General features: G+C 40.5%; 1 protein-coding gene across 6 annotated transcripts in view; it reads right to left on the bottom strand.

Moving 5' to 3' along the window:
- The window catches only part of SNX27 (sorting nexin 27), a 110335-nt gene extending 90835 nt beyond the window's left edge, over positions 1 to 19500 (bottom strand). For 2 of the 6 annotated variants that reach the window (XR_007516794.1, XM_049880481.1), the window contains exon 1: positions 19011 to 19500. Coding sequence is in view for 5 of the 6 variants with exons in the window: in XM_049880481.1 (XP_049736438.1) it covers positions 19011 to 19321 (311 nt within the window). In the remaining variant the exon portion in view is untranslated. Of the gene's footprint in view, positions 1 to 3822; positions 17123 to 19010 lie in introns of those variants that run through there. The other 4 variants (XM_049880483.1, XM_049880485.1, XM_049880482.1 and 1 more) reach the window with 4 other exon arrangements.
- Positions 19501 to 27760: the final 8260 nt, after the last annotated feature.

Below are 27760 nucleotides of genomic sequence, written 5' to 3'. Positions count from 1 at the left end.
ATTTTTTGCTGTTATGAACAATGTTGTTACGAAGATCCTATAGATGAATCTCTGCACATATCTGCAGCATAACATTTTTTAAAGGACAAAACGCATGCGTCTTCCTTCAACTTCCTATCTTCATGAAAAATAAACTAAGCCTTGGATACTATTTCATGGATGTAATGAAGAGAAAATGAAGCCTAGCGCTAGTTTTACCCCTGCTATGGGTCTGGCTCTTTGTCTTAATCTCCTATAAACAATAGGACACATATTTCAAACACAATGTAGTTAAGAACCTAAGAACCTCAGCGAGAGATGATTATAAGGTCAAGCCAGATAGCAGCAGCATCTTTCTCAAGATTATTAAAGCCATAATATGAGAGACAAAAGTCAAATTCACCTAAAGCTGGATTAATATCACTATACTGCACTACAAGTATAATCCAGATTTTATTTTTTAGGAGGCCTAGATTCCTCATGTTAGATTTTTAAGCACTCAAGGTTGTAAAGCATTTTCTTCTGTCAGAGGATTTGAAAAAGAATTTTCGGCCAAATATCTCACATCAACCAAAAAACCAAAAACCACACCCGTCGCTATCGAGTCATTTCCCAATCATAGCGACCCTAAAGGACAGAGTAGAACTGCCCCATAGGGTTTCCAAGGAGCAGCTGGTAGATTCAAACTGCTGACCTTTTGGTTAGCAGCCGAGCTCTTAACCACTGCACCACCAGGGCTCCATCTCACATTAGGGAAACCCTCAAACACAATGAAATACATCAAACAAATGGACAATACACCTCTTAAAAAAATATTTATGAAGAACATATGGAAACAGAAAAGTTCTTATGCTCAATGTAAAAAACATGTTTTTGGTATTTTAGAACTTAAAATATAAAATACATTGTTCACTGTGACTACAAGCACATAAAATATTTTTGTCTGTAGGAAAGGCACAATGTGTAAAAACTGAAAATACTTGAGCTGGGGTGACTGGAACTATGGATAATTTTTTTTAATTTAACACAGCTGCTTTATCATCTTTTCAATTATGAAGAGCTTTTTAAATGAACTCCCTAGTTTCTCCACAATACATCTTCTGAGAAATTAGGTGAAGACTTCACAAGTTGGAAAAAAGCAGACCCCTGGCACATCAGGAAAGAGACATTCCCTTTTGACTGTTCACCGGTCCAGTGCCAGCTGAGTATAGTTATAATAGAAACTGGCTGAGAAACTGGACTGTAAAAACAAGAAATTACTCAATCGCTTAAATATGAAGATCTGTCCTTTCTAATTCAGCTAAACTATCTGACTGGTTTATGTTGGCTCTTTTTCATCTAACTCTGCCTCCTTGCTATCTTACTCAGGCAAACGATCAAGTCAGAAAATATCCTTATTCACTAATTGTTTTGCAATCATGCTGCACTTTGCCCTTAAACCGTTTTGAGATATGAGATTCAGACATGCATAAGCAATGAACATGGCCAAAGACAATGAAGCTTGAACATGTTTGCACAGAATTACTCATCTAGAGCACTAAATATTAAGAACTTTTTGGAATTTTGTTTCAGAAATAGTCACATTTTAGATTTTATATATTAGAACATCTAATTTATTGGTGGGACAAGAATAGTACAACTAGTAAAGTAACCAAAGGTTTCCAAAATGTCTGAGCTTTTCTAATAAACACAAATGTGGCCAACAATTTAAAAGGTGTAAAATTACTACCTCGGCTAATTTTAATGTCAACTTATATCACTTGGAATATGAGATGATGTCTGTGTAAACAGAAAAATTCTTTTAGAAAGCAATTTCACTGGTAATCTGCACCCAGAAGTCAAAAAGGGTTCATATTCTTTCAACTCATAATAGCATTACTAAGAACAAATCCTAAGGAGAACACCAGAATATGAGCTCTATGAGGGCAAAAACTTTTACATGTGGCATATAGAAGGCTCTCAAGTATTTGTTAAAAGAATAAATGAAATAATCCTAAACAAAGGGCAGAAACATATCTATCATTATTTACATTGTTTCCAAATTTCTGTTCTTTCAAAAAAAAAAAAAAAAACAGTAGGGGAATGACTGGTCAAGACTGTTACAGCACAATAATTTGATAAGCTATAAAGTAATCATTATAATATATAATACATAAATATGAAGAACATAGAAATATGATTGGGACAATGTTATGTTAAAGAGTGGATTACAAAAACGCAGAACTATAAAACTTCTAGAAGATAACACAGGAGAAAACTAAGTGACCTTGGCTTTGGCAACGAGATTTTAGACACAACACCAAAAGCATGATCTGTAAAAAAAAAAATTGCTGAGTTGAACTTTACTGAAATAAAAAGTTTTCAAAAGACCCTGTTAGGAGGATCAAAAAACAAGCCACAGGCTGGGAGAAAATATTTGTAAAACACATATCTGATAAAGGATTTGTATCCAAAATACACAACGAACTCTTACAACTCAACAATAATAAAAAAATAAACAACTCAATTAAAAAATGGGCAAAAGATCTGACTGGACACCTCACCAAAGAAGATATACAGATGGCAAACAAGAATATGAAAAGATGCTGAGTAACAGTCATCATTCCAAAACCAAAAACCAAACCTATCACCGTTGAGTCGATTCCGACTCATAGCGACCCTGTAGGACAGGGTAAAACTGCCCCATAGAGTTTCCAAGGAGCACCTGGTGCATTTGAACTGCCAGCCTCTTGGTTAGCAGCCGTAGCACTTAACCACTACACCACCAGGGTTTCCACATTCATTCATCATTAGGAAACTGAAAATTAAAACAACAATGAAATACCTATTAAGCCAAAATAAAACCAGCTGCCACTGAGTGAGGAAACCCTGGTGGTGTAGTGGTTAAGTGCTATGGCTGCTAACCAAGACGTCGGCAGTTCAAATGCACGAGGCGCTCCTTGGAAACTCTATGGGGCAGTTCTACTCTGTCCTACAGGGTCGCTATGCGTCAGAATCAACTCAACGGCAGTGGGTTTGGTTTTGGGGTTTTGGCCACTGAATGAATTCCAACTCATGGCTACCCAATGTGTACCACAGTAGAACCGTACTCCACAGAGTTTTTAATGACTGATTTTTCAGAAGCAGATCACGAGGGCTTTCTTCCAAGGTGTCTCTGGGTGGACCTGAAGTGCCAGCCTTTAGATTAGCTGCCAAGCATGTTAGCCATCTGCACCACCCAGGGACCTATTAGAATGGCTAAAATCCAAAAAAAAAATGACAACATCAAATGCTGGTGAGGATGAGAAGCACAGGAATTCTCATTCTTACTGGTGAAAATGCAAAATGGTACAGATGCTCTGGAGCACAGTTTGGCAGTTTCTTACAAAGCTGAACACAATCTCACCATAAGACCCAGCAATTGCACTTCCAGGTATTTACTCAATTGAGTTGAAAACTTACATTTACACAAAAACCTGCACGAGTACCTATAGCAGCTTTATTCATAAATGCCAAAAAATGGAAGTAACCAAGGTGTCCTTCAATAGGTGAATGGATAAACTGTGGTACATTCATACAATGGAATTTAATTTTTTTTCTTAAGAGAAAATAGAAATGTATTTCCTCCTGATGAAACTGGCTGGCTGAGTGATGGTGACAGAGTGGCTCTGCTCATGAGTTCATTCAGAGACCCATAACCTTTCATCATGAGACTCTGCCACATCCTAGCTTAGGACATTGGTTAAAGTTCAGTCTCTACCATGCCCCTTTTCTAGTCCTCAGGAAGAAGGAAAAAAGAAAGTCCAAGACAAGCAGTTTATTTTTAAGGAAGTGATACAGAAGTTGGCAAATCTCTCCTCTTACATTCCACTGGTGATGGCCACACCTAGCTGTGAGAGGGCTGAGAAGTACTGTCTCTTGCTAAGCATCTTCATTCCTAGGAGGAGCAAAAGATCAGATATACAATGGAATACTATTTAGCTATAAAAGAAATAAGCTATCAATCAAGCCACAAAAAGACACGAAGGAACTGTAAATGCATACTGCTAAGTGAAAGAAGTCAGTTTGAAAAGGCTACATACTGTATGATTCCAATCACATGACATCCTGGAAAAGGCAAAGCTACAAACAGTAAAAAGATCAGTGGTTGCCAGGGGTTTGTGGGGAAGGGAAGGGAAGGGTGAACAGATACAGCTAAGGGAATTTTTAGAGCAGTGAAACTATTCTGTAAGATATTATAACAATGGATACATGACATTATGCATTTGTCAAAACCTATAGGACTTCATAACACAAAGAGTGAACCTTAGTGTATGCAAATTAAAAAGAAAAATTAGTTAAGAACTTGGGGGTATCCCAGGAAAGAATAGATTATGACAAGAGAATCTAACTGTATTACAAATATATGAAACAACCTCCCTATAAAGCAGCTGAGGGAAAAGGTGCAAACCCAAGCAACTTTGAAAATGAATGAAGTCTGCAAAGCTAAAGGCAAAAGGAACTGCATATAAATACTATGCCCTTGTCAATACAGTTGTTCCCCCAAAAAGCACAGAGTAACAATTCTGATGCTTTACACATGTATACTGGAATTGAACAATTAAGTAAATGGATGACACAGGTGGGGAGTCAAGTTTCTCACTACTGGAGTGGAAATTTACAAATCACAAGGAGGGGAGGCTAGAATGATACATGTGATAATGGCGTAGAGTTGGAGACATCAGTAAGAACCCATGTTTAACTTAGTACAGACAGATATATGTACATAAATGTGTACATACAGGGTTAGGATGTTGTTGTTAGTTGCCACTGAGTAGAATCCAACTTGGTGACCCCATGTGTTACAGAGTAGAACTGCTCCATAGGGTCTTCTTGGCTGTAATCTTAATGGAAGCAAATCACCCAGCCTATCTTCCACAGTACTGCAGGGTGGGTTCAAAGCACCAAGCTTTAGGTAAACAGTTTGAGCGGAGACCATCTGCATCACCTAGTGTTTCTTTGTTCTGTCAGCTGAGAAAACCTAAAAGAAACAACACCCTATTAGCGGCCACTTCACTGAGAGCCCAGATCGTGGTTCCTAATACTACCCTCCAATAAAAGGATTCAGGGCCCTTAGAGAAATGGCTGCTTCTAGTACTAGGTCAGAAAATACACAAGATGAGCCTGAAGCATCCTGTAGCACCAGAAAGTAAGGAAGTGCTCAAAAAACGAAAAAATACATATTGATGGGAGCATGTCTAAACAGCACAGAGGCCAACTGAAAGAGCTCTCAATGGCCCAAACTGGAACAACTGGAGCACAAAAAAGTGTTAGATTATAATTCAAAGTAAAAAATAAATATCCACAGGTCTATACTGATAAAAACAAATGACTGAACAAATGAGAAAATGAGACGAGACAATTCTCTTGGGTGGACAAATTCCAAATAAGTTACATAGATATTCCACCCTAAAGGAGGGGGAACATAGCTCCCCACTCAAGTATGGGCTGCATATAGTGACTTCTAGCCAAAAAATACAGTACAGAAAGGGGTCAGGGAAGAAAAATTTTACAGTAGAGAAAATGACCAACACTACTTCAGTCAGGTAATCAAGGTCAACATCAACAGTCATAAATCATGTTGACAGTATTAAATCTTGATATGAAATGATGAAAATGGCACTTTACCTCTGTGACCTCCCTCCCCAAAACCTACAACCCCAGTCTAATCATGGGGAAAAAAATACGCACACACAACAAATTCAAATAGATGTCATCCTATAATGTACCTGATCAGTTCTCGCCAAAAACTGCCAAGATCATCAAAATAAAGGAAAGTCTAAAAACCGTCACAGTCAAGTGGAGCCGTGGAGCCTAAGGAGACATGACAACTAAATGTAATGCACTATGCTGGCTGGAATCCTGCAGTAGAAAAAGACATTAGGTAAAAAGTAAGGAAATCTGACTAAACTATGGACTTCAGTTAGTAACAGTGTATCCATATTGGTTCATTAACTTTAGTAAGTATACCATATTAATTATGTCAGATGGATCTTGACTGAACGCAGAAAATACCAGAAACATGTTTATGTAAAAGCATTCGACCACATGGATCATAACAAATTATGGATAACTTTGGGAAGAATGAGAATTCCAGAACACTTAACTGCGCTCATGAGGAACCTGGACATAGACCAGGAGGCAGTCTTTGAACAGAACAAAGGGATACTGCATGGTTTAAAATCAGGAAAGGGCTGCCTCAAGGTTGTGCCTTTTCACCGTACTTATTCAATCTGTATGCTGAACAAATAATCCAAGAAGCTGGACTATACGAAGAAGAACAGGGCATCAGGATTGGAGGAAGACTTATTAATAACCTACAATACACAGATGACACAACCTTGCTTGCAGGAAGCAAAGAGGACTTGAAGCACTTACTGATGAAGATCAAAAACTACAGCCTTCTGTATAGCTTACACCTCAACATTAAAAAGAAAAAAAAAATCCTCACAACTGGACCAATAAGCAACATCATAATAAATGGAGAAAATATTGAAGTTGTCAAGGATTTCATTTTACTTGGATCCACAATCAACGCCTATGGAAGCAGCAGTCAAAAAATCAAATGACGTATTGCATTGGGCAAATCTGCTGCAAAAGACCTCTTTAAAGCGTTAAAAAGCAAAGATGCCACTTTGAGGACTAAGGTGCGCCTGACCCACACCATGGTATTTTCAGTAGCCTCCTACGCATGAAAAAGCTGGCAACGAATAAGCAAGACTGAAGGAGAATTGGTGCCTTTGAATTACGGTGCTGGCAAAGAATACTAACTATGCCATGTAATGTCAGAAGAAGGAACAAATCTATCTTGGAAGAAGTACAGTAAGGATGGTCCTTAGAACCGAGATGATGAGATCTCATCTCTTGTACTTTGGACATGTTATCAGGAGGGACCAGTCCCTGGAGAGAGACATCATGCTTGGGCAGAGGGTCAGCGAAAAACAAGACCCTCAATGAGATGGACTGACACAGTGACTGCAATGCTGGGCTCAAGCATAGCAATGATTGTGAGGATGGTGCAGGCCCTGGCAGTGTTTCATTCTGTTGTACATAGGGGTTGCTATGAGTCACAACTGACTAGTCGGCACCTAACACCACCACTGTAAGACGTTAATAACAGGAAGAACGGGGGGGAGGGGGTAATATGTGAATTCTCTGTACTGTTTACTCAAATTTTCAGTAAATCTAAAGCTGTTCCATACGGAATAGAACTGCTCCTCAGGGCTCTCTTGCATATACTCTATTATGGAAACAGATTGCCAGGCCTTTCTTCCAGGGCACTGCTGAGTAAGTTTGACTTACCAACCTTTTGGTTAACAGTCAAGTACAAACTGTTTCTGCCATCCCAGGATGGTCTGCACTGGGCTGCGAACTGCAAGGTTGGCAGTTCTACTCTTATAACACATGGGGTTACCTGAGTCAGAATTGGCTCAAGAGCAATAGGTTAATAACAGGATAGAATGAGTTATTCCATTTTCTGCCATCAAAATCCAACCAAGGTCTGAAATTTTCAAAGCAGAAAAATGCTATAGCTTTAAAGAGCTAAACGGTATTTTATTTTCACTTAGGAAGTTAAACCCACAAGACAATTTTACTAGTTGTCCTTTATCCCTATTTCTTTCCCTGCCCACAAATCAAAAAAGCAAACCAAATCAGAACAAAAAACCACCTTGCCTCTCCTCAGTTATGATTTATTTAGTGTCACCATTTTTTCTAGCCTGAACACGTGTCTAAATAAAAGTGAGCAGAAAACTACTACATCAAAGTCCAGGCTTCCCACATTACAATCAACTTCAGTTTTCTCTTCTCAAGTTTTGAAGACTATTGTCATGAAACATCCTTTTAATGTAATAATCCTGTCAGATTAGTCTTTGCTAGGAGCTAGGAAAAGTGTCTTAACTCAAACTATGGCCAAAATTTAAAACAAACTAAAAATTCCACTATGTATTCTGAGTCTGATCCTTGGTAAGTGAGAGGGAAAACAAATAACAAATGCCGACTACACATAGTCCAATGTATACAGACTCCCAGTATTCTACGGAGAGGCCTACTTCACAAATCCTTTGGTGCCTTTTTAAGTATCAAAAGCAAGATTGAATCATTATAAACACCTACACATCCATAAATTTAATGCTGGGCAAAAAGGAGTATTAGTAACAATGAAGTTTGGCTCTGGCAGGGTTGAGAAGCTGAGACGTGTGTCTGTCCATGGGCATGCGGTCCTCCCAAAAAAGGAAAGAAACAATAAATAACCTGTCAAAAAAGCTGCTACCATCAATGGAACTTTTTACCGTTGGCTGGGTATTTTCACAAAGAATGCTGCCTATGTCAGGAAAAGTACAAAAAAGGCTCATCTATTTCTCAACCTTAATACCTCCAGCCAGAAGGAGATACAAGGGTGTGTATTACTTGGGAAGAGGGAGTGACAGATTCCAAGTCAATCAGTATAAAAGTATTACAGTCTACCCAGGCAGATTTACTTCTGAATAAATGAATCACATTTGTCGTTCAGAAAAAAGTATAGTAAGTCTTGAGACTTCAGGATACTAAAAATAAATATAAAAATATAACCAAGCTATTCAGAAGAAAAGATCATTTGTTATCTGATAATTACCTGTAAAGCCAATGTAACCTTAACACATCTCCAAGAATAAAGACAAACTTGTTCAGTTTTCCTCCTAGTATAATACAAAAGTCCAGTCTTAGAATTTTAAAACAGCTTCCTATATTAAAATTATTAAGGCTTTCCCTTCATTCCCTTCCACATTTTCATTCTTTATTTTTAACCTTTACACTGGTTCCACTGTTTGCAGGGAAATACTAACAATATTGTGCAAGTTCTCCATTTTTCAAAACTTTAGTATTCATGACTATGTTGCTTTCTATTATGGGAGGTAACAGAAATGACGCTTCATAAACAGAATATGCCATTCAATTATGGAAGCAATTTAAAAGCGAAGTTATGTTTTCTTTTGTTAAAAAGTTTTGAAAATTTTAGAACTAAATTGTCTCCTATTTATTTTTAAATATAAACCTTGATTCTAAGGATAACAAAACAAACAAAGAAGGAACAGAAATAAACACATTGGGATTTAAAAAGCAAGCCTTTATTTCATGTGAATTCTGGGAATATTCTATTGTCATAGGGCATCCAGCACAGAACATATTAAATGCGCCACACTTAGTATGAAAAAAGTTAAATATAATGCACTTCCTCACATGTGAGAGAAGTACCAGCGAGGTCTTAAAGTTCAGATACCAAAACTACAAAAATAAGCAGCACTGATTTATTTTCATATTTTCTTTAAAACTTTTGTCTTTAAGACTTGATCAGCATATAGCAACTCTATGGTTCTATCAAATATAAGGCTGGATGTGACAATGGGTTACTTCTTCACACAGTGGGGCAATGAATGTTAGAAATAGGTAAGAAAGTTGCTCCTAGTCATGGTGGCTTCTTCAACCTGACTAATTCACCTCCCTCCGGTGTACACTATTTCTGAGGACCCTTCACTCCATTAGTCACCAGCAGTAAACACAACCAGCCCTGCTAAGCCATTTCCCAAAACCAACTCTAAATTGAGTTTGAGATCTGGTACATTTTGGATCATCGCCTACACAGCTAATCTAAATATAACTCCCAAATGTTTTAAATTTGGTATACTCATCACAGTGAAAGTTAATTAAAGAGTAGAATCCACTTGTTTTATCAACAACCTTAGTTTGCAAGTCAGGTAAATTACCAAAGAAGCAAGCTTAATTTTTAAAGTTCTATTTCACTATTATTTCTGATTCACCGCATAATGTAATTAAAAGCACAATTTCTCATGTTGGGGCTAAGTTTGTTCTGGGGCCACAGACTGCATCCTGAATCCCAACTACCCATTTCCTAAATCAATTAGCCCCAAAAGGTATTGTGCACGAATGTGAATAGATAGTGTCAATCTATCACTACTCCTGAAAAATACCTTCACTACTACTACTCCTCCAAATGTTTTCATCTATGAAAGGATTTAAAAAGGAATAACAAGAGATACCCTGCTAAAGGGCTATAGCCCTTTAGCAATCAAATACCATCTTTTAGTCCAAATTAAACTTGGGCAATTCTTCTGAAAGCTGAGGAACACAGACTACATTTTTTATAGGTCTGTAGTCTGTTTCAACTCACTGATATGACTTCTGACATATCAGCAGCAGAAAGGATAACTGGGCAGGACAAAGAACTGTAATGTAACACATCAGCTTCTAGCTCACAAGGCAATCTTTAGTGTCACATTTCCTTGGATTCAAAACACCAGGTAGAGAACAAAATCCACTGTTGTTTCCAAGTAAAGACATGTACAGTTTACGAATCTCGACAAACAGACCCAAAAAGTAGTTTTTAACCGTACCAGACTCAAAGTGACTAAGATATTAGATGAAAAGAACTATGTAAGCCCCATGGTACATTCGGTAGACAAACTATACACAGAGGGTCAAAAACTTTATAGACGATTAAACTGATCAGCTAGTGGAAGAAGTTTCCACAACTTCCACAAAGGTCATCACACTTTTCAAGATCTTCAAATAATCATTTAATCAATCTCCCAATTTTACAAATATGCTAAATAAATATAATTTAAACTGTATCAGTACACAGACATAAGAGCGCTACAGTATTTGGAAGGAAAAAAGACAACTTCCTGGTTAATCTCACTGCATAGTTGAAGAGCAATGAGCCTCTCTCTTGAAAGCAGCTGGGACAATGTCCACAAGCAGCTGACTCTCTGCAGACCGCCCTGTACTTTTCCAAGGAGATGGAGGCTAATTACTTGTGTTTCAACTCCAAAGAATACACATAGCCCTGTCATTCTAGTCTTGCTCTGAGGTCTGACGTGAGAGTCTGAAGAGTTTCAGATACCTTAAGTAAAAACAAATCATTTTTAAAAAGATGCTTTCATAACAACGGAAGTTCCTGGAAGGAAGTACACATAAGAGTACTCAAATACAGCTCCCTCCTCAGCAAATTAAATACGTTGCAAATAGGTGTATTTCCTCACTTATTATGAGAAAGTTAATTTAGTTGGCAGAGAGCAATAAATAATAAACGAGACAATACACACATAATACCATTCCCAAAATTTAATCCTGAAGTACCCATTACATCACTCAGAGAAAGCAAAAACTCACCAGAAACATCAATTCTTAAACTTATTTCAAGGATCTTTGTATCAATTTTCATTCTGAAGGTGTAAATTTTAGTACCACATTAAGTGCTCCATCTTTCTTTGGTCCCCTCAACTCCCAATAAAAGACTGAAATTAAAGAAGGCATCTTCAAATCAGAGGAACAGGCTTGGAGCAAAGAATGGCTAAAATATCACACGCAGGGCAGAGCACAAGTGGGCCTGCAGCATAAGGATAAAAGTCATCAACTGTAAACACAAACGTATAGTAACTGAAAATATGAGGGAAACAGAAATGGATATTTGAGAAGCGGGGATGGACTGTCAAATAAAATACATACACAAATTAAAGACTACCAGCTTCTCACCAGCTGTTCCCAGCTCTGGGTGTTAGAGCTTAGTTGGTCTTACTGCCCTTCTTTATATAGTACAAGTCAGTCCAAGGGACTAGATGCTCTGAAATTCTTCATTCTAGTTCCTAACAGTGCTTTTCCACTTTGTCCTTGGAAAAGTTATTCAACCTCTTCTGGTAAATAATTAAATGAAAACTAAATTCACACAAAGTCCTGAATATTCACGTACATACAGCTGTATTCTGACTTCACGGAATAAAATCCAAACTTCTTAACATTGCGTCCAAAGCCCTTTGATATGATTTTAACTAGCCTCCATCACCCAAGTGCCTACAGACAAAGAGCCACTTTAGACCCCTTGCAATCCTAAGAACTTTTCACATCTTCTTGCCTTGGTCAGTTTCCTCAGCCTATAAAGTCCCTCCCCCTTCTCTACCTACTGAAATTATACTTCAGAGTTTAAGCCTTCTACGATCTATCTCCCCACCAATCTTCTCAAGCATATTCACTCTTTCCTCTAAATTCCCACTGTGCTCTTCATTTATCTCTATCATTTCATTTTGCCTTACACACAGTAAGTTGTTTACATACGCTGCAGTGAAAGCTTCTCAAAGGCAGGGATGCAGGGACTCTATGACTCACATAAGCCTAACAGTACTTTACCCATAGTTTGTGCTTAATAGACTGAATATGAGGTAGTATTAGCGGGCTGACATTACGAAAACTGATGCCCTAAGTCACTTTTTTTCCTAATAGTGGAACCAGACTGAATATGAGGTAATGTTAGTGGGCCAACATCAGGAAAACTGAAGCCCTAAATCATTTTTTTTCCTCACACTGGATCATAATCTAATGAGTCATAAAGTTAACGTAATGGACAACGACCGGCATTTGAAAAACAAGACAAAATACTGAATAGACTGAAAAATACCAGACAGCACAATACTAGAAAATATAATTGTGTGAGACTTGTTTCAGGTGTGGTTTTTATTTCTGGATATATATTAGGTTGCAATATAAAATTTCTCTTTTTACTCTGAGTTGCAATTTTTTTTTTTTTTAAGTATTAAAAAACTGCCTCAGTACTTTTTTCCAAATGTGGGGCTGGAACTGCATCACCCATACACAGGCTCTCACTGGATTGCCTCAGTGAAGCAGAGACCATCTATTCAGCTGACAGTTGAAGAACAGAATGAACCTGACTGGCTCTAACCTAAACCACCACAATATCCTTTGTCAGTAATGCCACCGTCGAATGAATGAACTCACCACATGCCATATTCACAAAGCACTCTGCAGTAATCATAAACTGTGTGTGTTTGCCAACTGAGTCTCTTTGCTTATTTACAAGATCAAAGGACTTCTCAATGGAACTTATCTTAAAAATAAATAAATAAATAATCCTTGAGAGCATGGTAACAAGTTCTCACGCAAAACAAACTAGTCAGTGGTGGCTGAAAAGAGAACAGTTCTTCACAATAACTTACATAACCCAGACAAATGTTCATGCTCCTAATAAAAGATCTCCCAGTCACACCAATGCTGTGGAAGTGATTTCCGAGGGGAAGGTAAATGCTATTTTCAAATTTAGTTTGATTTCTTGCCACCTCGGCTATCTATAAAGCTAAAATTATGTCTTGGGGTTACATTTATGATTGTCATGCCGTTTTCACTGGTAATCAACAGAGTAAAAGACAGCAACAATAAGGGCAAAGAATGCCTCCTTTGGTCACCTGTCTCCGACCACCCAATTTAATAATGGGGGAGAGATAAACATATGACATTTAATGTTTCACAACATTGCCACTGAGTTGATTCCAACTGATCACGACCCTAAATGTTTTAGATTTAGAGTAGAATGGTGTTCTATAGGATTTTCAATAGCTGTGATCTTTCAGAAGCAGATCTCCAGGCCTTCTTCTGAGGTACCCCTAGGTGGATTCAAATTGCCAACCTTTTTGCTAGAGACCCAGTGCTTAACCGTTTAAAATGTATACATTTCACAATAGTTGACTCAAAGTTCAATTACTATCCAAGTTTATAGGAATGTGACTGAATTTTAAGAATTTTAAGTAGCTACTCACAGTCAAGAATAGTTGAGAAAACAAAGAGACTGCTGGCAGCAAACAGAAAATACACTAGATTTCGAGTCCAAAGACCTAGGTTTAATTCTGGTTGCCACTTTTAGTGCAACACTCAGTTTCTTCTCTTATAAAACAGAGACAACAGTCCTCATATATTCATTCAGCAAGTATTTACTGAATAGTACATTCTACGTGCCAGAGGTCTGGCTAGGATACCATTCTACACATAATGGTAGTCTCTGCCCTCCAGGAGCTTATAATCTCCCTACCTCACCAGGTTGATGTGAAAATCAAATGTAAAAACGCTGTGCAAATTGTAACAAACTACATTCGAACTGAAGTGGTATGATGATTGCTACTGCTATTGATTTGCTCTACCTCCTAACCACTTACCTTTATGGCAACAGCTTAGTAAGATCCAATGAATAAAGTACAGATGATCAGATACAATAGTTAGTACATTATCTACTTAACTGGTTTTCCACTTAGCTTATAATTCAGGAGCCTAACAAATCACTGTTTCAGCTCTGCAGGTACGGTCTCAGCTCACGACTCTCGATGTAACCGTGAAGGCAGACTGAGAGCCCAAGGCCCAGAACCTGTAGTGTCTCCCCAGGTATGTAACTGGAAGATCACCTGCATTACCCACACCTGGCGAGAGAGTAAAAGATTTCCAGGCCCCACACAAGACCTATTTAACAACTCCTAAGGGCTAAGCCTGAGCATCTATGCTTTTGACAAGCACACCCAAGTGATTCTTATACACACTAAAGCTTCAGAACAACTGCCATAAAAATTTCTTTTGGTCGATAACCATGATTTCCAACGCCATTACCAAAATCTACCTGGAAAATCTGAGCCAAGTAAAATTCAGTTACAACAGAGAAAGCAGCTGTTGAGAAGGGTACTTAGCAGTGAATGTCACACGACTCACACTTATAAAAATCTTCTTATGCGACCAGCCTCTTTTCATTCAATGATTTTCAAACTTTCACATAAAATGAAGCCCCAAAAAAACCCATGAGATATTAATAAGTTATTAAAATTAACTGAATCGTAATAAACAAACTGCTATAACCCTTTGCCATGAAGTCGATTCGACTCATAGTGACCTTACAGGACAGAGCAGAGCTGTCCCATAGAGTTTCCAAGGAGCAGCTGGTGGATTTGAACTGCTGACCTTTTTTGTTGGCAGCCAAGCTCTTAACCACTGTGCCACTAGGGCGAATTAATATATGTACATAGTCAACTTGCCTTATGGTCTAACTTTTTACTAATATACCCAACCCTTACAGTTGATGGGTATATTACCTTGTACCTATCAAGAAGGAAAGTATATACTCTGGCTAGCACGCTGGGTCGCTATGAGTCAGAATCGACTCTATGGCACTGGGTTACTGGGTAGCATGCTTCTATCATGATCGTGCATGCTGCAAGTCAACCTTAGGGGTCCCTGCTTAAAGACTACACTTCCCAAATACAAAAGAAACAAAACAAACTAGCCAACAAAACTAAGGCCTCAACAATACAGACAGTGTCATAAACATATCCACTGCATATTTGAACCCTCCTAAAGGCTTTTTACTTAAAGGCAGTTCTCAAAAAAACAAGAGTCCTTGGAAATACTTTAAACTTAGGAAAATTAACCTGAAGTCAAACGTTACCTCACATACCATATAATTAGTGCAAGGGCGTTATTTATTTTGGTTCTATTTGTTGAAAGCACTTCACTAATTAGCCTCCAGATACAGACACATCAAAGAGAAGACACTCAACTATGTTACACTGGAAAAATTTGCAAGGTGGAGGCTAATATTACTAATCAAGAAAACTTTCCATCTGTAGTAAATCTCGAGCCCAGAGGGCTTGTTCATACTGCAGTACCAAGCGCTGAACATGCTTCTTTCCCAAACCAGTTAAAATCCAGTCAGTTTTGAAGGGAGGACAGACAAGCTGAACCATACTGGCTTCATTTAGTCTAACTACTGTTCCAAGATTTAATAAGGAAAGGGCCTTGGTAAACAGACTTAAAAAAGAAAGAAAGAAATTGATGCTTTTACTTGTGTCCAAGCCAGTATCCCTTAAACCTCAAATCCCAAAGTTACTCTGTTCTTTTACAGCCCTATCAGCTGTCCAAACAATTATAACAAATGAACATCAGAAAAAAAAACATTTTGTGTGTAGGGAAGAAGAGTCTAAAACAGGGAAAAGTCTTAAATACTAAAGTCCAGATATCCACCTATGACTTGATACAAACTACATCCACACAATAACCCACCTGTCCCTAAGCTAACCCTAGCCCCACTTGCCATTTCATCAACATGCAAAGCTTTCCTGGGACACCACAGAGGTTAACTTAAAAAACTTAGGTGAGAAACAGAAAAGCTCTAAGAAGTGTTGCCTAGAGGAAGCTATAGGAAAGTCAGCATAGGTTAACTTAAAAAACTTAGGTGAGAAACAGAAAAGCTCTAAGGAGAGTTGCCTAGAGGAAGCTATAGGAAAATCAGCATAAACCGAAGTAAGATCAAAACTAGCAGCAAGCACCAGTATCCCTCAAAAGACAAGTGCTTCCTGGCTGATTTTCTCCCCTCACTTGAAAACTTAAAAAGATACAAACCCTGAAGGAAGGTTAGGAAAAAGAAACTACATAGTTGAGGCATCAGCAAATTTACCAATTAGCTCAGCTGTGTTTTAACTATCACTATAAAAAAAAAAATTACTTTTTTTATTTCCACTATAGTACCAGAGAAGCTTTGAATAATTTGCAAATTATACACGGTTGGAAAAGCTGGTAAATCAATGCCAGAAGGATTACTGATCATCACAACCTTACAGAGAAAGGTCCTCTAAGCAAAGAGTTTTCTTTTGCCCTGCACACTAGAAGAAAAAAAGTTCTCTACTCACCACCAAGGATGTCTTTTCTCTTACGAGAGGAATGGGCCTAACTCGAACCTGGGCCTCTGACAAATCCTGCTACCTGGCCTAGGGGATCATCTGCAGTCCCTTTACAGTACCTAGTTCATACCTGGGCTCTGCTATAGAAACAACTAAAGCAATAAGCCACCAACTATTTTTATTGTTTTATATATATATATATATTTATCATCCTCATTCCATCGCTGTCGAGATGATTCCAACTCACAGTGACCCTATAAGACAGAGTAGAACTGCCCCATAGAGTTTCCAAGGAGCACCTGGTGGATTTGAACTGTGGACTTTTTGATTAGAAGCCATAGCACTTAACCACTACACCACCAGGGTTTCCTTTATATTCATATATTTATATATATAACTAGTCAAGAAAATTTACAGCCCAGAGGGCTTGTTCACACTGCAGTACCAAGCCCTGCAACATGCTTCTTTCCCAAACTAGTTAAAACCTAGTTGGTTTTGAAGAGAGAAAGACAAACTGAACAACACTGGCTTCAATTTAGTCTAACTACTATTCCAAGAGTCAATGAAGGGGAAATATATACATATATATATATAAGTATATATATATATACACACTCTCTTTTCCAAAGGGAAAGGAAAATGACAATTCCAAGAGCTTCTATAAGAAGGAAACATCCGTTACAAATTCCACAGGTTCTGAATCATCTAGAAAGAAAAGAATTAGGTGCTCAAGCACAAGAAACCAAAAGATCACTATTGCATTCTATTATACTATCCTCCAAGAAATTGAGATATACTGCCAGAGAACGCTAGAAAACAATATATAATAATACATTAAGGGAAAAAGAAAGCATCTATTTAGAGAGAAGACAGGAATAATATCTCCAAACACTTGCTTTGGTGAGCTACCCTAAGATGGAAAAGCTGAAGAATAGAACACTTGGATACCACACAGTAAGAATGTCAAGGGTAAGGGCAGGGGGGAAAGAGAAGAACAAGAAGGAATGGGCTCCTTTACAGGCCAGACATTCAAGATACTGCTCCTCTCCAAGCCTTGCACAAATCTGTTTTACTGGAGGAAAGACTGAAGGTTGTGGAAATTACAATTAAAATTGTGAAAAATTAGAAAGATTTCATGAAGGTAAATCCAAGCATGGAGGGAAAGAGCAAAACTGTGAAAAAATATACAATATAGGTTCAGTAAGGAGAGAAATCAGGATTGAAGACTGCTGAGGAAAATGGAACAATGAGAGCAGACAGCTACAAGTCAACCAGCAATCACTATATGAATTGCAATACAATGTACAAAAAACACAAATGTAGCACCTGGACAAAGGTAGTGGAAGCCTCTGCACAGAAACTGCAAGAGGAGGCAGCATCCAAGGAAAGCTTTAAGGGATGCAGTGAGGAAGTAAGAATGAAGGAGTAGGAAGAGAGAGGGACTGCAGCAGGGGAAGAGGGTGGGCTGCAAGAGAGGGGGCTTAAAGAGAGGAGGAAGGGAAAGCAACCTAGAGGAGAGAAAGAATAGAATAAAGTGTGGGACCACAGAGAACACAGTAGCAGAGAGAATGGAGATGGCAAGCCCTGAAAAAGTGCAGAGGTCAAGGACTCGAAAGACGGGTGAGTCTGGGAGAAGTAGGAGCTACGGAGAGCTTCTACCATAATAAACCTGACTGAAAAGAAGAACGAGGACGGTGCAGGAGTGAAGACAAGGGGCCAGACCAAGGATTCACTCAGAGGGATGAGTGATGGAGACACCAGATTCAAAACTAGGGTGTAATACAAGGACTACTGAGAAGGGAACTACAGTGTCAAAGACAAAAAAAAAAAAAAAAAACAACCCCGGCATGCAAGGGTCAGAAGAGAAGGTATAATCATGGAGTACGAATACAAACAGGAGGGGAGACAAGGAAAGAAAAGATAGGACGGGAAACTATGGAGGGTGCTTAACCATAAGGAGAGGGTAACTAAGGCAAGAAAAAGGAGTGCAGTGTGGAGGGTGATGTTTCCGGAGAAAAAGTAGGATCAGACGAGAGATCCTGCCTACTTGGTCTAGAGGGCAGAAGGGACAGTCCACAGCGGCTGACCGGAGGGGTGGAAAACAAGAAACTATGATGCTAAAGATGAGAACTTGGAGACGACACGATGGGGGCCGGGTCAGAAAAGGAGATGCTGTCAGTAAGGAACAGAAAAGGTTCATCATGAGGAAGGCGAGGGGTAATGAGGAGCAGAGAGCAGCAAGGCAAAGGGCCAGGAAAGGAGGTGAAGCCAAAGGGTTGGGGGCGAGGGTCACAAACTGGAGATTACAGGGAGGGAGGCGAGAGTCGCAGAGGCCCGAGGTGCGGGGGAGGGGGGAAGGGTCAATCCACAGGGAGGTGCGGAGCAGCAGAGGCCTGGGGGGGACGGGGGTCCCGAGGGCCCGTTGAGGGGTGGGGGGTTGCGGCTTGTAGGTGACAGGGGCAGAGGGAAGATGCAGGGACGGGGCAGGGTGGGGCAGCGGGCGGCCCCGATACTCACACCTCCAGAATGCGGTCCCCCTTGCGCACCCCGGCCCGATCGGCCGCCCCCCCGGGCAGCACGGCGCTCACATGCTGCAGCGGCGCGTACAGCTCCCCGTTGATGCTCCGCAGTTGCCCGCCCTCGCTCACTTGGCCCCGCACGTTGAAGCCGTAGCCGGACTCGGACTTGACGATGCGCACCACCCGCGGGCCGCCGCTTCCCCCGCCGCCGTTCCCGGCGCAGTGGAGACCAGGCCCCCCACCGCCGCCGCCGCCTCCGTTCCTGTGAGAGGCTGAGGGGTGAATCCCTTCACCGTCCTCGTCCGCCATCTTGCGCGTGAGCGAGCTGTACCCCCGCCCCCCTACGCCTCCACTCCCTCCCTGCGCGCACTCGCCGTTCTTGGCAGCCGCGCGACCCCCGGCGCGCGCGCCCGCTCCTCCGGCCGCCGGACCCGAGTCGGCCACGGAGCTGCCGGCGTGGGTAGACGGGTGGCAGCGGGCGGGGAAAAAGCGAGCGGTTAAGCACCGTGGAGCCTCCTGGGAAGTGTAGTTTCTTGACGAGGAGGGTAGGCGGGGCGCGGGGCGCGGGCCGGAGCTGAGGTTATATGACGCAATTCGGGAGCAAAGCCTGCTAGGAGTTGTAGTTCCTTTTTAGAAGTTTCATCTCTTGTTGGGTGATGAACATCTAACTCAGCCCCCAGCGTGGAGAAACGATTCAGCTTCTGATATGGGGCAAGGTTTTTTTTTCTTTCATTTCATAACCTCTAAAAAAATTGTGATAAATTGACATTTGTGAATTAACACAGTCTGAAATTAGAATAACGCCTCATTTGTTCAGTTTACTTGCTCACATATGTTATTTTATTCGGTAGTCCCGACAACCTTGTGCGACAACCGGCTAATGAATTAGTTTCCTTATTTCACATACTAGGAAGCTGAACCTTCCAGTCCGCAAAGTCATCCAGCTATTAAGTAACAGGAACTAAGGTCCGGTTATTTTTGTGCAACTTTCCTTTCACATATTGCAACTTTCCTTTCACATATTGCAACTGCTTGAAAACTATGCCCAAAATACACAAAAAGTGTATGTAGAGAGGAAACTACGGTCTCAGTGATATAAAATTGGATATTAGAGTGGCTAAGTAATAATTGGAAACCCTGTTGGCGTAGTGGTTAAGAGCTAAGGCTGCTAACCAAAAGGTGGTGGTGGTTTTTAGGTGCCTTTGAGTTGGTTCCGACTCATAGCAACCCTTTGTACCACAGACGGAAACACTGTCTGGTCCTGCGCCATCCTCACGATGGTTGCTATGCTTGAGCCCATCCTTGCAGCCGCTGTGTCAGTCCATCTCGTTGAGGGCCTTCCTCTTTTCCACTGACCCAAAAGGTGGGCAGTTCAAACCCACCAGGCGCTCCTTGGAAACTCTATGGAACAGTTCTACTCTGTCCTGTAGGGCCTCTATGAGTTGGAATTGACTCAGTGGCAACAGGTTTGGTTTTTTTTTTTTTTAATAATAATTATTTCAATTGAACAATAATTTTGAAATTATGTTTATTTCAAATTCATTTTGTTTTCCTCAACAGCACAATAGAGTTCTCTGCAAGAGGCAACAACTGATGCCTTTTGGCTACCTACCAAAACACAAACTTATAAACATTGTGCAGCGTGCTTGGTTAAGGCAAGTAAGAAGAACAAGGGCAAAAACAATGAAATAGCTTACTTAAGCATTTATTTCTCAGGTTTGATGTTTGATTTTACCCTACTGACAGGCTGGTAAATTAAGTCTGTTACTGCTTCGTGGATGCTGACAGAAGACACAAGACTCCTGTGTGAGAGACAAAGGACTATTACTTATGACACAGCAAGCAACATGTGCTTCAGATAGTTTGTGTCGGTTCTTCTTGCATCCCAGGCCCCGTGGGGTGACACAAAGGGATTGGATGAATGCTGCACACTCGATGGATTTACGTCACAACCGAGGAACACTGAGTTTGGGGAATCTGCCATTTTATAGGAAGCAATAAGCAAACCTGTTCTTTATTCTAAAGGAAGACATTACTTCATCCTTCAAAGCTGCTCACTGTAAACACAACTCTAAGAAATAACCTTGGTAAGGAGCAGACACAGCCTTATATTCTTGTCATACCCAGGAAGATGTGTAGGAGGGCAAAAGACCCATGGATGACTGTCTCGCCCAAGAGTCATATGTGCCAAACACTATGCTAAGCACTTTACATCTACAATGTCATTTAATCCTCACAATTCTAAGCATTTTATATCTATAATCTCATTTAATCCTCATTTATGTATAAGTAAACAGGCATAGAGAGTTCACACAGCTAATAAGCAATGGAACCAGAAGCATATAGTTAAAAGACCGTAAGAGTTAACTTGCAGAGTTCTATGACTGATAAAAGCAAGAAACAACCCCCTGAAAGAATTTGTGAATATGTAAGTGTTTCCAGGAATTGCTCAAGGGAAAGAAAAAAAATCCAGTAAAAGAATTAAAATATCTCATGAATTGTGGAATGAGGACTCAGAGTCATTTATAATTAGAACACAAAAAATAACTGTGACCTTATTTTATAACCAAGATAATGAAGAAGGATACCTATTACTTATACAAATATGGAAAGCAATAAGAGTTAAATAAGAATTTTGCTCCAAAATAATAAAAGCATTCAGGGTGAATGCAAATCATTTGGTTTGAACTGTGCTCTGAATGAGAAGGAATTTATCTACTAAAGCAAGGGGTCAGAGAAAGGAAAAAGAGAGGAGCCTCCACAGAAAGAGTTATTTTTTTCATTTATTTATTTCACAAAGATGTACTGAGTACCTTTTCTGTCTCAGGCTCTGTAGCAGTGGCTAGTGGATACAGAGGTAAATAAGATGATGTCTACAAGCTTCATGGAGGGCAATATGCCATGGGCAAAATTACAAATGCACACACCCCTTGATCTAGCATTTCTACTTCCAGGATTCATTCTACTATTACACCCACACATTTCTGAAATGGCATTTTCATGAGGTTAGTCATGGCAGTATTATTTGTATTCACAAAAGACTGGAAACAACCGAAATGCTCATTGGTTAAACTATGATAGATCCACACAATGGAAAACTGAATAAACAAAGAATAAGGAAGTTCTTCGTGTACTGATATGGAATGCTCTCGTGGACACCATATATGGTTAGGTGAAAACAAGGTGCAGCATGGTCTGTAGAACATGATACCGTTTGAGTAAACAGGGAACCATATATATGGTTATGTCTCTAGAAGTATTCACGAGAAACTGATAACATTGATTGCCTCTGGAGGAGGGCTGGGCAGCTGGGGCAGATGGGGTGGGTTGGAGACTTTCCACTCTATGCCTTTTTATACCTTGAATTTTTAGTGAGTGTATTACCTATTCAGAAAGTTAATCAAAATATTTAGAAAAGATCAGATGGAAAGAAAAGGCCATCAGAGCATCAAAATAAGAAAATAAAATAAGACAGCATTACTGTTCTCAAACGCTCAGAATCTAGTAAAAGATACAGCAAAAGAAAAAGTGATTACAATACAGTGTAATGAGAGGTATGATGGAGCCTGTGTGAGCTGCTAGGAGTGCATACAGGAGGGGTCTTCAACCATCTGGAGGGTGAAGAGTTAGGGAAAAATTCTCATGAAATGAGACCACTAAGCTGAGTTTCCAGAGAAGAGAAGATTTAGCAAGACAGGGAAGGTAGTGGTTGAGGGCATTTCTGACAAGGAGAACAGTTTAACAAATCTCAGACACAGAAATCTAAAAGAACCTGATGCAGTCTAAGGACGACAAACAGCAGTTCAGTAAGACCGGAGCAGAGGGGAGGGGCAAAGGAGGGCAAGAGTCAGATCTGGGAGGGCTATGGATATTGACTATCATGCCCAGGAGTTTGAATTGCATTCCTAAATATTTGGGACCTCTGAATGCTTTTAAGCAGAGCAGCAGCATTGTCAAATTTGTGCTTCAGAAAGTTTTCTCTGTGGGAAGTGTGGAGAATGAATTGAGATGGGAAGATCAGTTAAGAAACAGTTGCAGGGATTCAGGCGAGAATTGATGAGATTGACCTAGGGCAGTGGTAGTGCGAATACGGAGGAGATTCACTCGAGAGAAAGGTTGGTGACCACTTGGATCTCAGATGTTGGGGCGAGGGAGGAAAGAATGGCATAAGATTCCTGACTTGGGCAAAACTGTAGTTGATGGTGTGATTCCCCAAAACAAGGTATAAAAAGGAAGAGGAAGAGGTTTGCAGGGAAGATGAGTTCAGTTTGGGCATGTTAGATTTGAGGGGCCTGTAAGAGATCCTGGTGGCACAGTGGTTAAGAGCTTGGCTGCTAACCAAAAGGTTGGCAGCTCGAATCCACCAACCACTCCTTGGAAACCCTATTGGGCAGCTCTACTCTGTCCTATAGGGTCACTATGAGTCAGAATCCACAGGATGGCAAAAAGGTTACAGGTACAAGATTCAGGAGAAATTGTCTGGTAATTAGTCAGATGCAAGAGGCTGGCACTGGGGGAAGGAGTCTGGACCAGAGCATAGATTTGGGAGCTTTCAGCGCTGGAAACAGACGAGAGCCCCCAGGCACAGAGTGTAGTGAGATGATGAAGTGCCAAGGCCAGAACCTGCAGAATTCTCCCCTTTCCAATTTAGAAGACCAGAAAAGGAAGGGGATCTATGAAAAATGAGCAAGAGGAGTCTAAGTCCCTTCTTCATGAAACCTCCCCTGATGATTCCAGTTCACTCTGACATCTCTTTTCTAAAGTCCTATGACAAATACACCTTAAGGTAACACCCCCCCACCCCCAATGAGTCATGCCCCTGTATAATCCTCTCCCTTTGAGTGTGGGTGGAACCTGTGGCTTACTTCTAGGCAAAAGAATATGGCAAAGATGAATAGATGTCATTCCCATGATTATATTACATTGTGTAAAACTCCTTCTTTAGCAGACTGGAGTGAGAGATTCTTCTACTGGCCATGAGGAAGTATGCTGCCATGTTGTGAGTGGCCTATGGAGAGGACATGGCAGGAACTGCAGGGCCTCTAAGAGCTAAGAGCGGCCCCCAGCTGACAGTCAGCAAGAAAATGGGAGCCTCAGTCCTACACCCACAAGGAACTGAATTCTGCCACGGAACAACTACGTGAGCTTGAAAGAGGACCCCAGCCTCCAGAAAGGAACATAGCCCAGCCAATACCTTGATTGTAGGCTTGTGAGACCCTGATCAGAGCAACTAGTTGAGCTGTGTCCAAACTCCTGACCAACAAAGACTGTGATATAATAAATGCGTGTTGTTTACAGCTGCTAAATTTGTGGTAATTTGTTATACAACAGCTCCTATGGTTAGCACCACTCAGTTTAGACAATAATAATTTAATTATCCACTTAGCTTCACATTTCCAATCTGAACATAAGCTTCCTGAAAACAAGGACCTGGTCACGTATACTTGTCATGTACATATGTGTGAAAGTAAGATGCACAGAGGAGGAGCCCAACAAGTGTTTCTAGAATGTTAGGAAAGGACCATAACGTGACTAATAACACATGCTGCGTAGGGTTGTGGCAGGGAGCACCTGAGTAATAGGTGGGAAATACCTAACACAATGCTTAGCCCATTTGTTGTTCTTGTTGTTAGGTGCCGCCGAGTTGGTTCCAACTCACAGTGACCCTATGTACTGCCCGATCCTGTACCATCCTCACAATCATTGTTATGTTTGAGCCCATTGTTGCAACCATTGGATCAATCCATCCCTTTGAGGGTCTTCATCTTTTTTGCTGACCCTCTACTTTACCAAGTGTTGTGGATTGAATTGTGTCCCCCCCAAAAATGTGTATCAACTTGGCTAGGCCATAATTTCCAGTATTGTGTGATTGTCCACCATTTTGTCATCTGATATGATTTTCCCACGTGTTGTAAATTCTACCTCTATGATGTTAATGAGGCAGGATTAGAGGTTGGTTATGTTAATGAGGCAGGATTTAATCTACACAATTAGGTTGTGTCTTAAATCAATCTCTTCTGAGATATAAAAGAGACAAATGAACAGTGGGGGGGGGAACCTCATACTACCAAGAAAAAAGAACCAGGAGAATAGCTCATCCTTTGGACTTGGGGCCCCTGTGCTGAAATGCTCCTAGAAACTAGGGAAAGATAGATGACAAGGGCCTTCCCCCAGAACCAACAGAGAGAGAAAGCCTTACCCTGGAGCTGGCACCCTTAATTCGGACTTCTAGCCTCCTAGACTGTGAAAGAGTAAGTTTCTCTTTGTTAAAGCCATCTACTTGTGGTATTTCTGTTAGAGCAGCATTAGATAACCAAGACACCAAGCATGATGTCCTTCTCCAGGGACTGGTTCCTCCTGATAACATGTCCAAAGTACATGGGATTAAGTCTCATCATCCTTGCTTCTAAGAACCATTCTGGCTGTAATTCTTCTGAGAAAGATTTGTTCATTCTTCTGGCACAGTCCATGATATATTCAATATTCTTTGCCAACACCGTAATTCAAAGGCATTAATTCTCCTTCAGTCTTCCTTATTCATTGTCCAGCTTTCGCTTAGCCCGTAGCTCTTTTTAAGTATACTAATAAAATCACATCTAGCCCCATTCCTTCATTTTGCTGGTAAAGAAATCACTCCCTCCACCACCACCCCAAAAATGAAACAGACCCAGGAAGGCATAGCAACTTGTTCAAGGTCACGAAGCAAGTCAGGGGCCAGAACTCAACCCTAAGAAGAAACATTATATGGTTTAAGTAAGTGTGCTATTATCTTGTGAATTTATGGGTTGAAAAAAACAAAAACGGAGGAGGAAACTCTGTCCCTAATTCCTGCTCTTCTTTTCTCTTCTCTACCTTTCTGCACTTCCTCCATGAAGATCACATGAAAAACTACTTTCTGGGTAAAATGAGTGACTGATTCACAGAGAGTAGATAACACATAGAGACTAGAGGGCTTATTAGTCGAGATTCCTCTAGTTGCCCATGACAAAAATTCAGTTTAAACTAGCTGGAGCAAAAAATATAATTCATTGGTTCACAGAGCTAAGAAACACTGGTATTCCAGTTGACCAAGCTCCTTAGTAAACCACCCCAAAACTTAGTGGCATAAGACCATCATTTTATTACGTTCACAACCTCCATGTGTCAGGAATTTAGCTAGGGTACAGTGGGAATAGCTTGTCTCAGCTCCATGATACCTGGGGCCTCAGTTGGTAAGACTCAAAGGCTAAGGGTGATTTGATGGCTGCGGGCTGGTATCATCTGGAAACATCTCATACCTGGCAGTTGAGGCTGGCTGTCAGTTGGACCTGACACATGGCATCTTCGTGTGGTTACTCAGCTTCTTCACAGCATGATGGCTGAATTCCAAGAACAAAGGTCCCAAGACAATAAAGCAGTAGGGCACGGAATTTCTATGACAGCCTTGGAAGTTCCATAGCATCACTTCCACACACTGTTTTGGTTGAGGCGGTCACAAAGGTCTGCCCAGTTTCAAGGGGACAAATGTAGAGGACACCATTTGTTGGCAGGGGTGTGAGTGTTACACTCTAATTAGAATATAGATGTGTGACCATCTTTGGAAAATATAATCTGCTACACTGGGATAGGTCATAGAATTAAAAGAAATACTATAGGAACCCAAGCCTTAGGGTCTGACACAGAGAACACAGGGCTACCACTCTCTTTTTCATCTGCTTCTCATTTTAGCTCATCTTTTCTTCTCTTTATCTATTAGCAAAAGATGCCTTATTTTTCTCAACATCTGTAGATAATTTCCCAGGGAAGAACATTGATTGGCCCTTCCTTGAATTTTGTGCCCACCACCTGGACCAATGAATGTTGGCTGAGAATGAAGAACTATGATTGTCCAAACCTAGATCATATGCCCAGGTCACATGCCTAAGAAGAAAGCTTGCTTGGTAGCCTGTAAGGAGTGGCACCACACAGAATTTAACTTAAGTGGGCATTTACATCAGGGTAGTGTGTTATTATAGTTATGTTAGTTCTCTATCGGCACTCTGTAGTTGCAAGGTTTCAAAACCCTCTACCTGGTTGTCTTAGTTATCTAGTGCTGCCATAACAGAAATACCACAAGAGGATGGTTTTAACAAACAAAAGCTTCTTCTCTCACAGCCTAGTAGGCTGTTGTTGTTGTTGTTGTTAGGTGCCATCGAGTCAGTTCTGACTCATAGCGATCCTATGCACAACAGAACAAAACACTGCCCGGTCCTGAGCCATCCTTACAATCGTTGTTATGCTGGAGCTTATTGTTGCAGCCACTGTGTCAATCCACCTCGTTGAGGGTCTTCCTCTTTTCCACCGACCCTGTACTCTGCCAGGCATGATGTCTTTCTCCAGGGACTGATCCTTCCTGACTACATGTCCAAAGTATGTAAAACGCAGTCTCGCCATCCTTGCTTCTAAGGAGCGTTCTGGTTGTACTTCTTCTAAGACAGATTTGTTCATTCTTTTGGCGGTTCATGGTATATTCAATATTCTTTGCCAACGCCACAATTCAAAAACGTCAATTCTTCTTCAATCTTCCTTATTCATTGTCCAGCTTTCACATGCATATGATGCGATTGAAAATATCATGGCTTGGGTCAGGCGCACCTTAGTCTTCAGGGTGACATCTTTGCTCTTCAACACTTTAAAGAGGTCCTTTGCTGCAGATTTACCCAATGCAATACGTCTTTTGATTGCTTGACTGCTGCTTCCATGGCTGTTGATTGTGGATCCAAGTAAAAT

Source organism: Elephas maximus, chromosome 3 (assembly GCF_024166365.1).
Source record: "Elephas maximus indicus isolate mEleMax1 chromosome 3, mEleMax1 primary haplotype, whole genome shotgun sequence".
NCBI classification, from domain to species: Eukaryota; Metazoa; Chordata; class Mammalia; order Proboscidea; family Elephantidae; genus Elephas; species Elephas maximus.
Note: the sequence above shows the minus strand (reverse complement) of the source record. Positions and strands in the feature narration are given on the sequence as shown.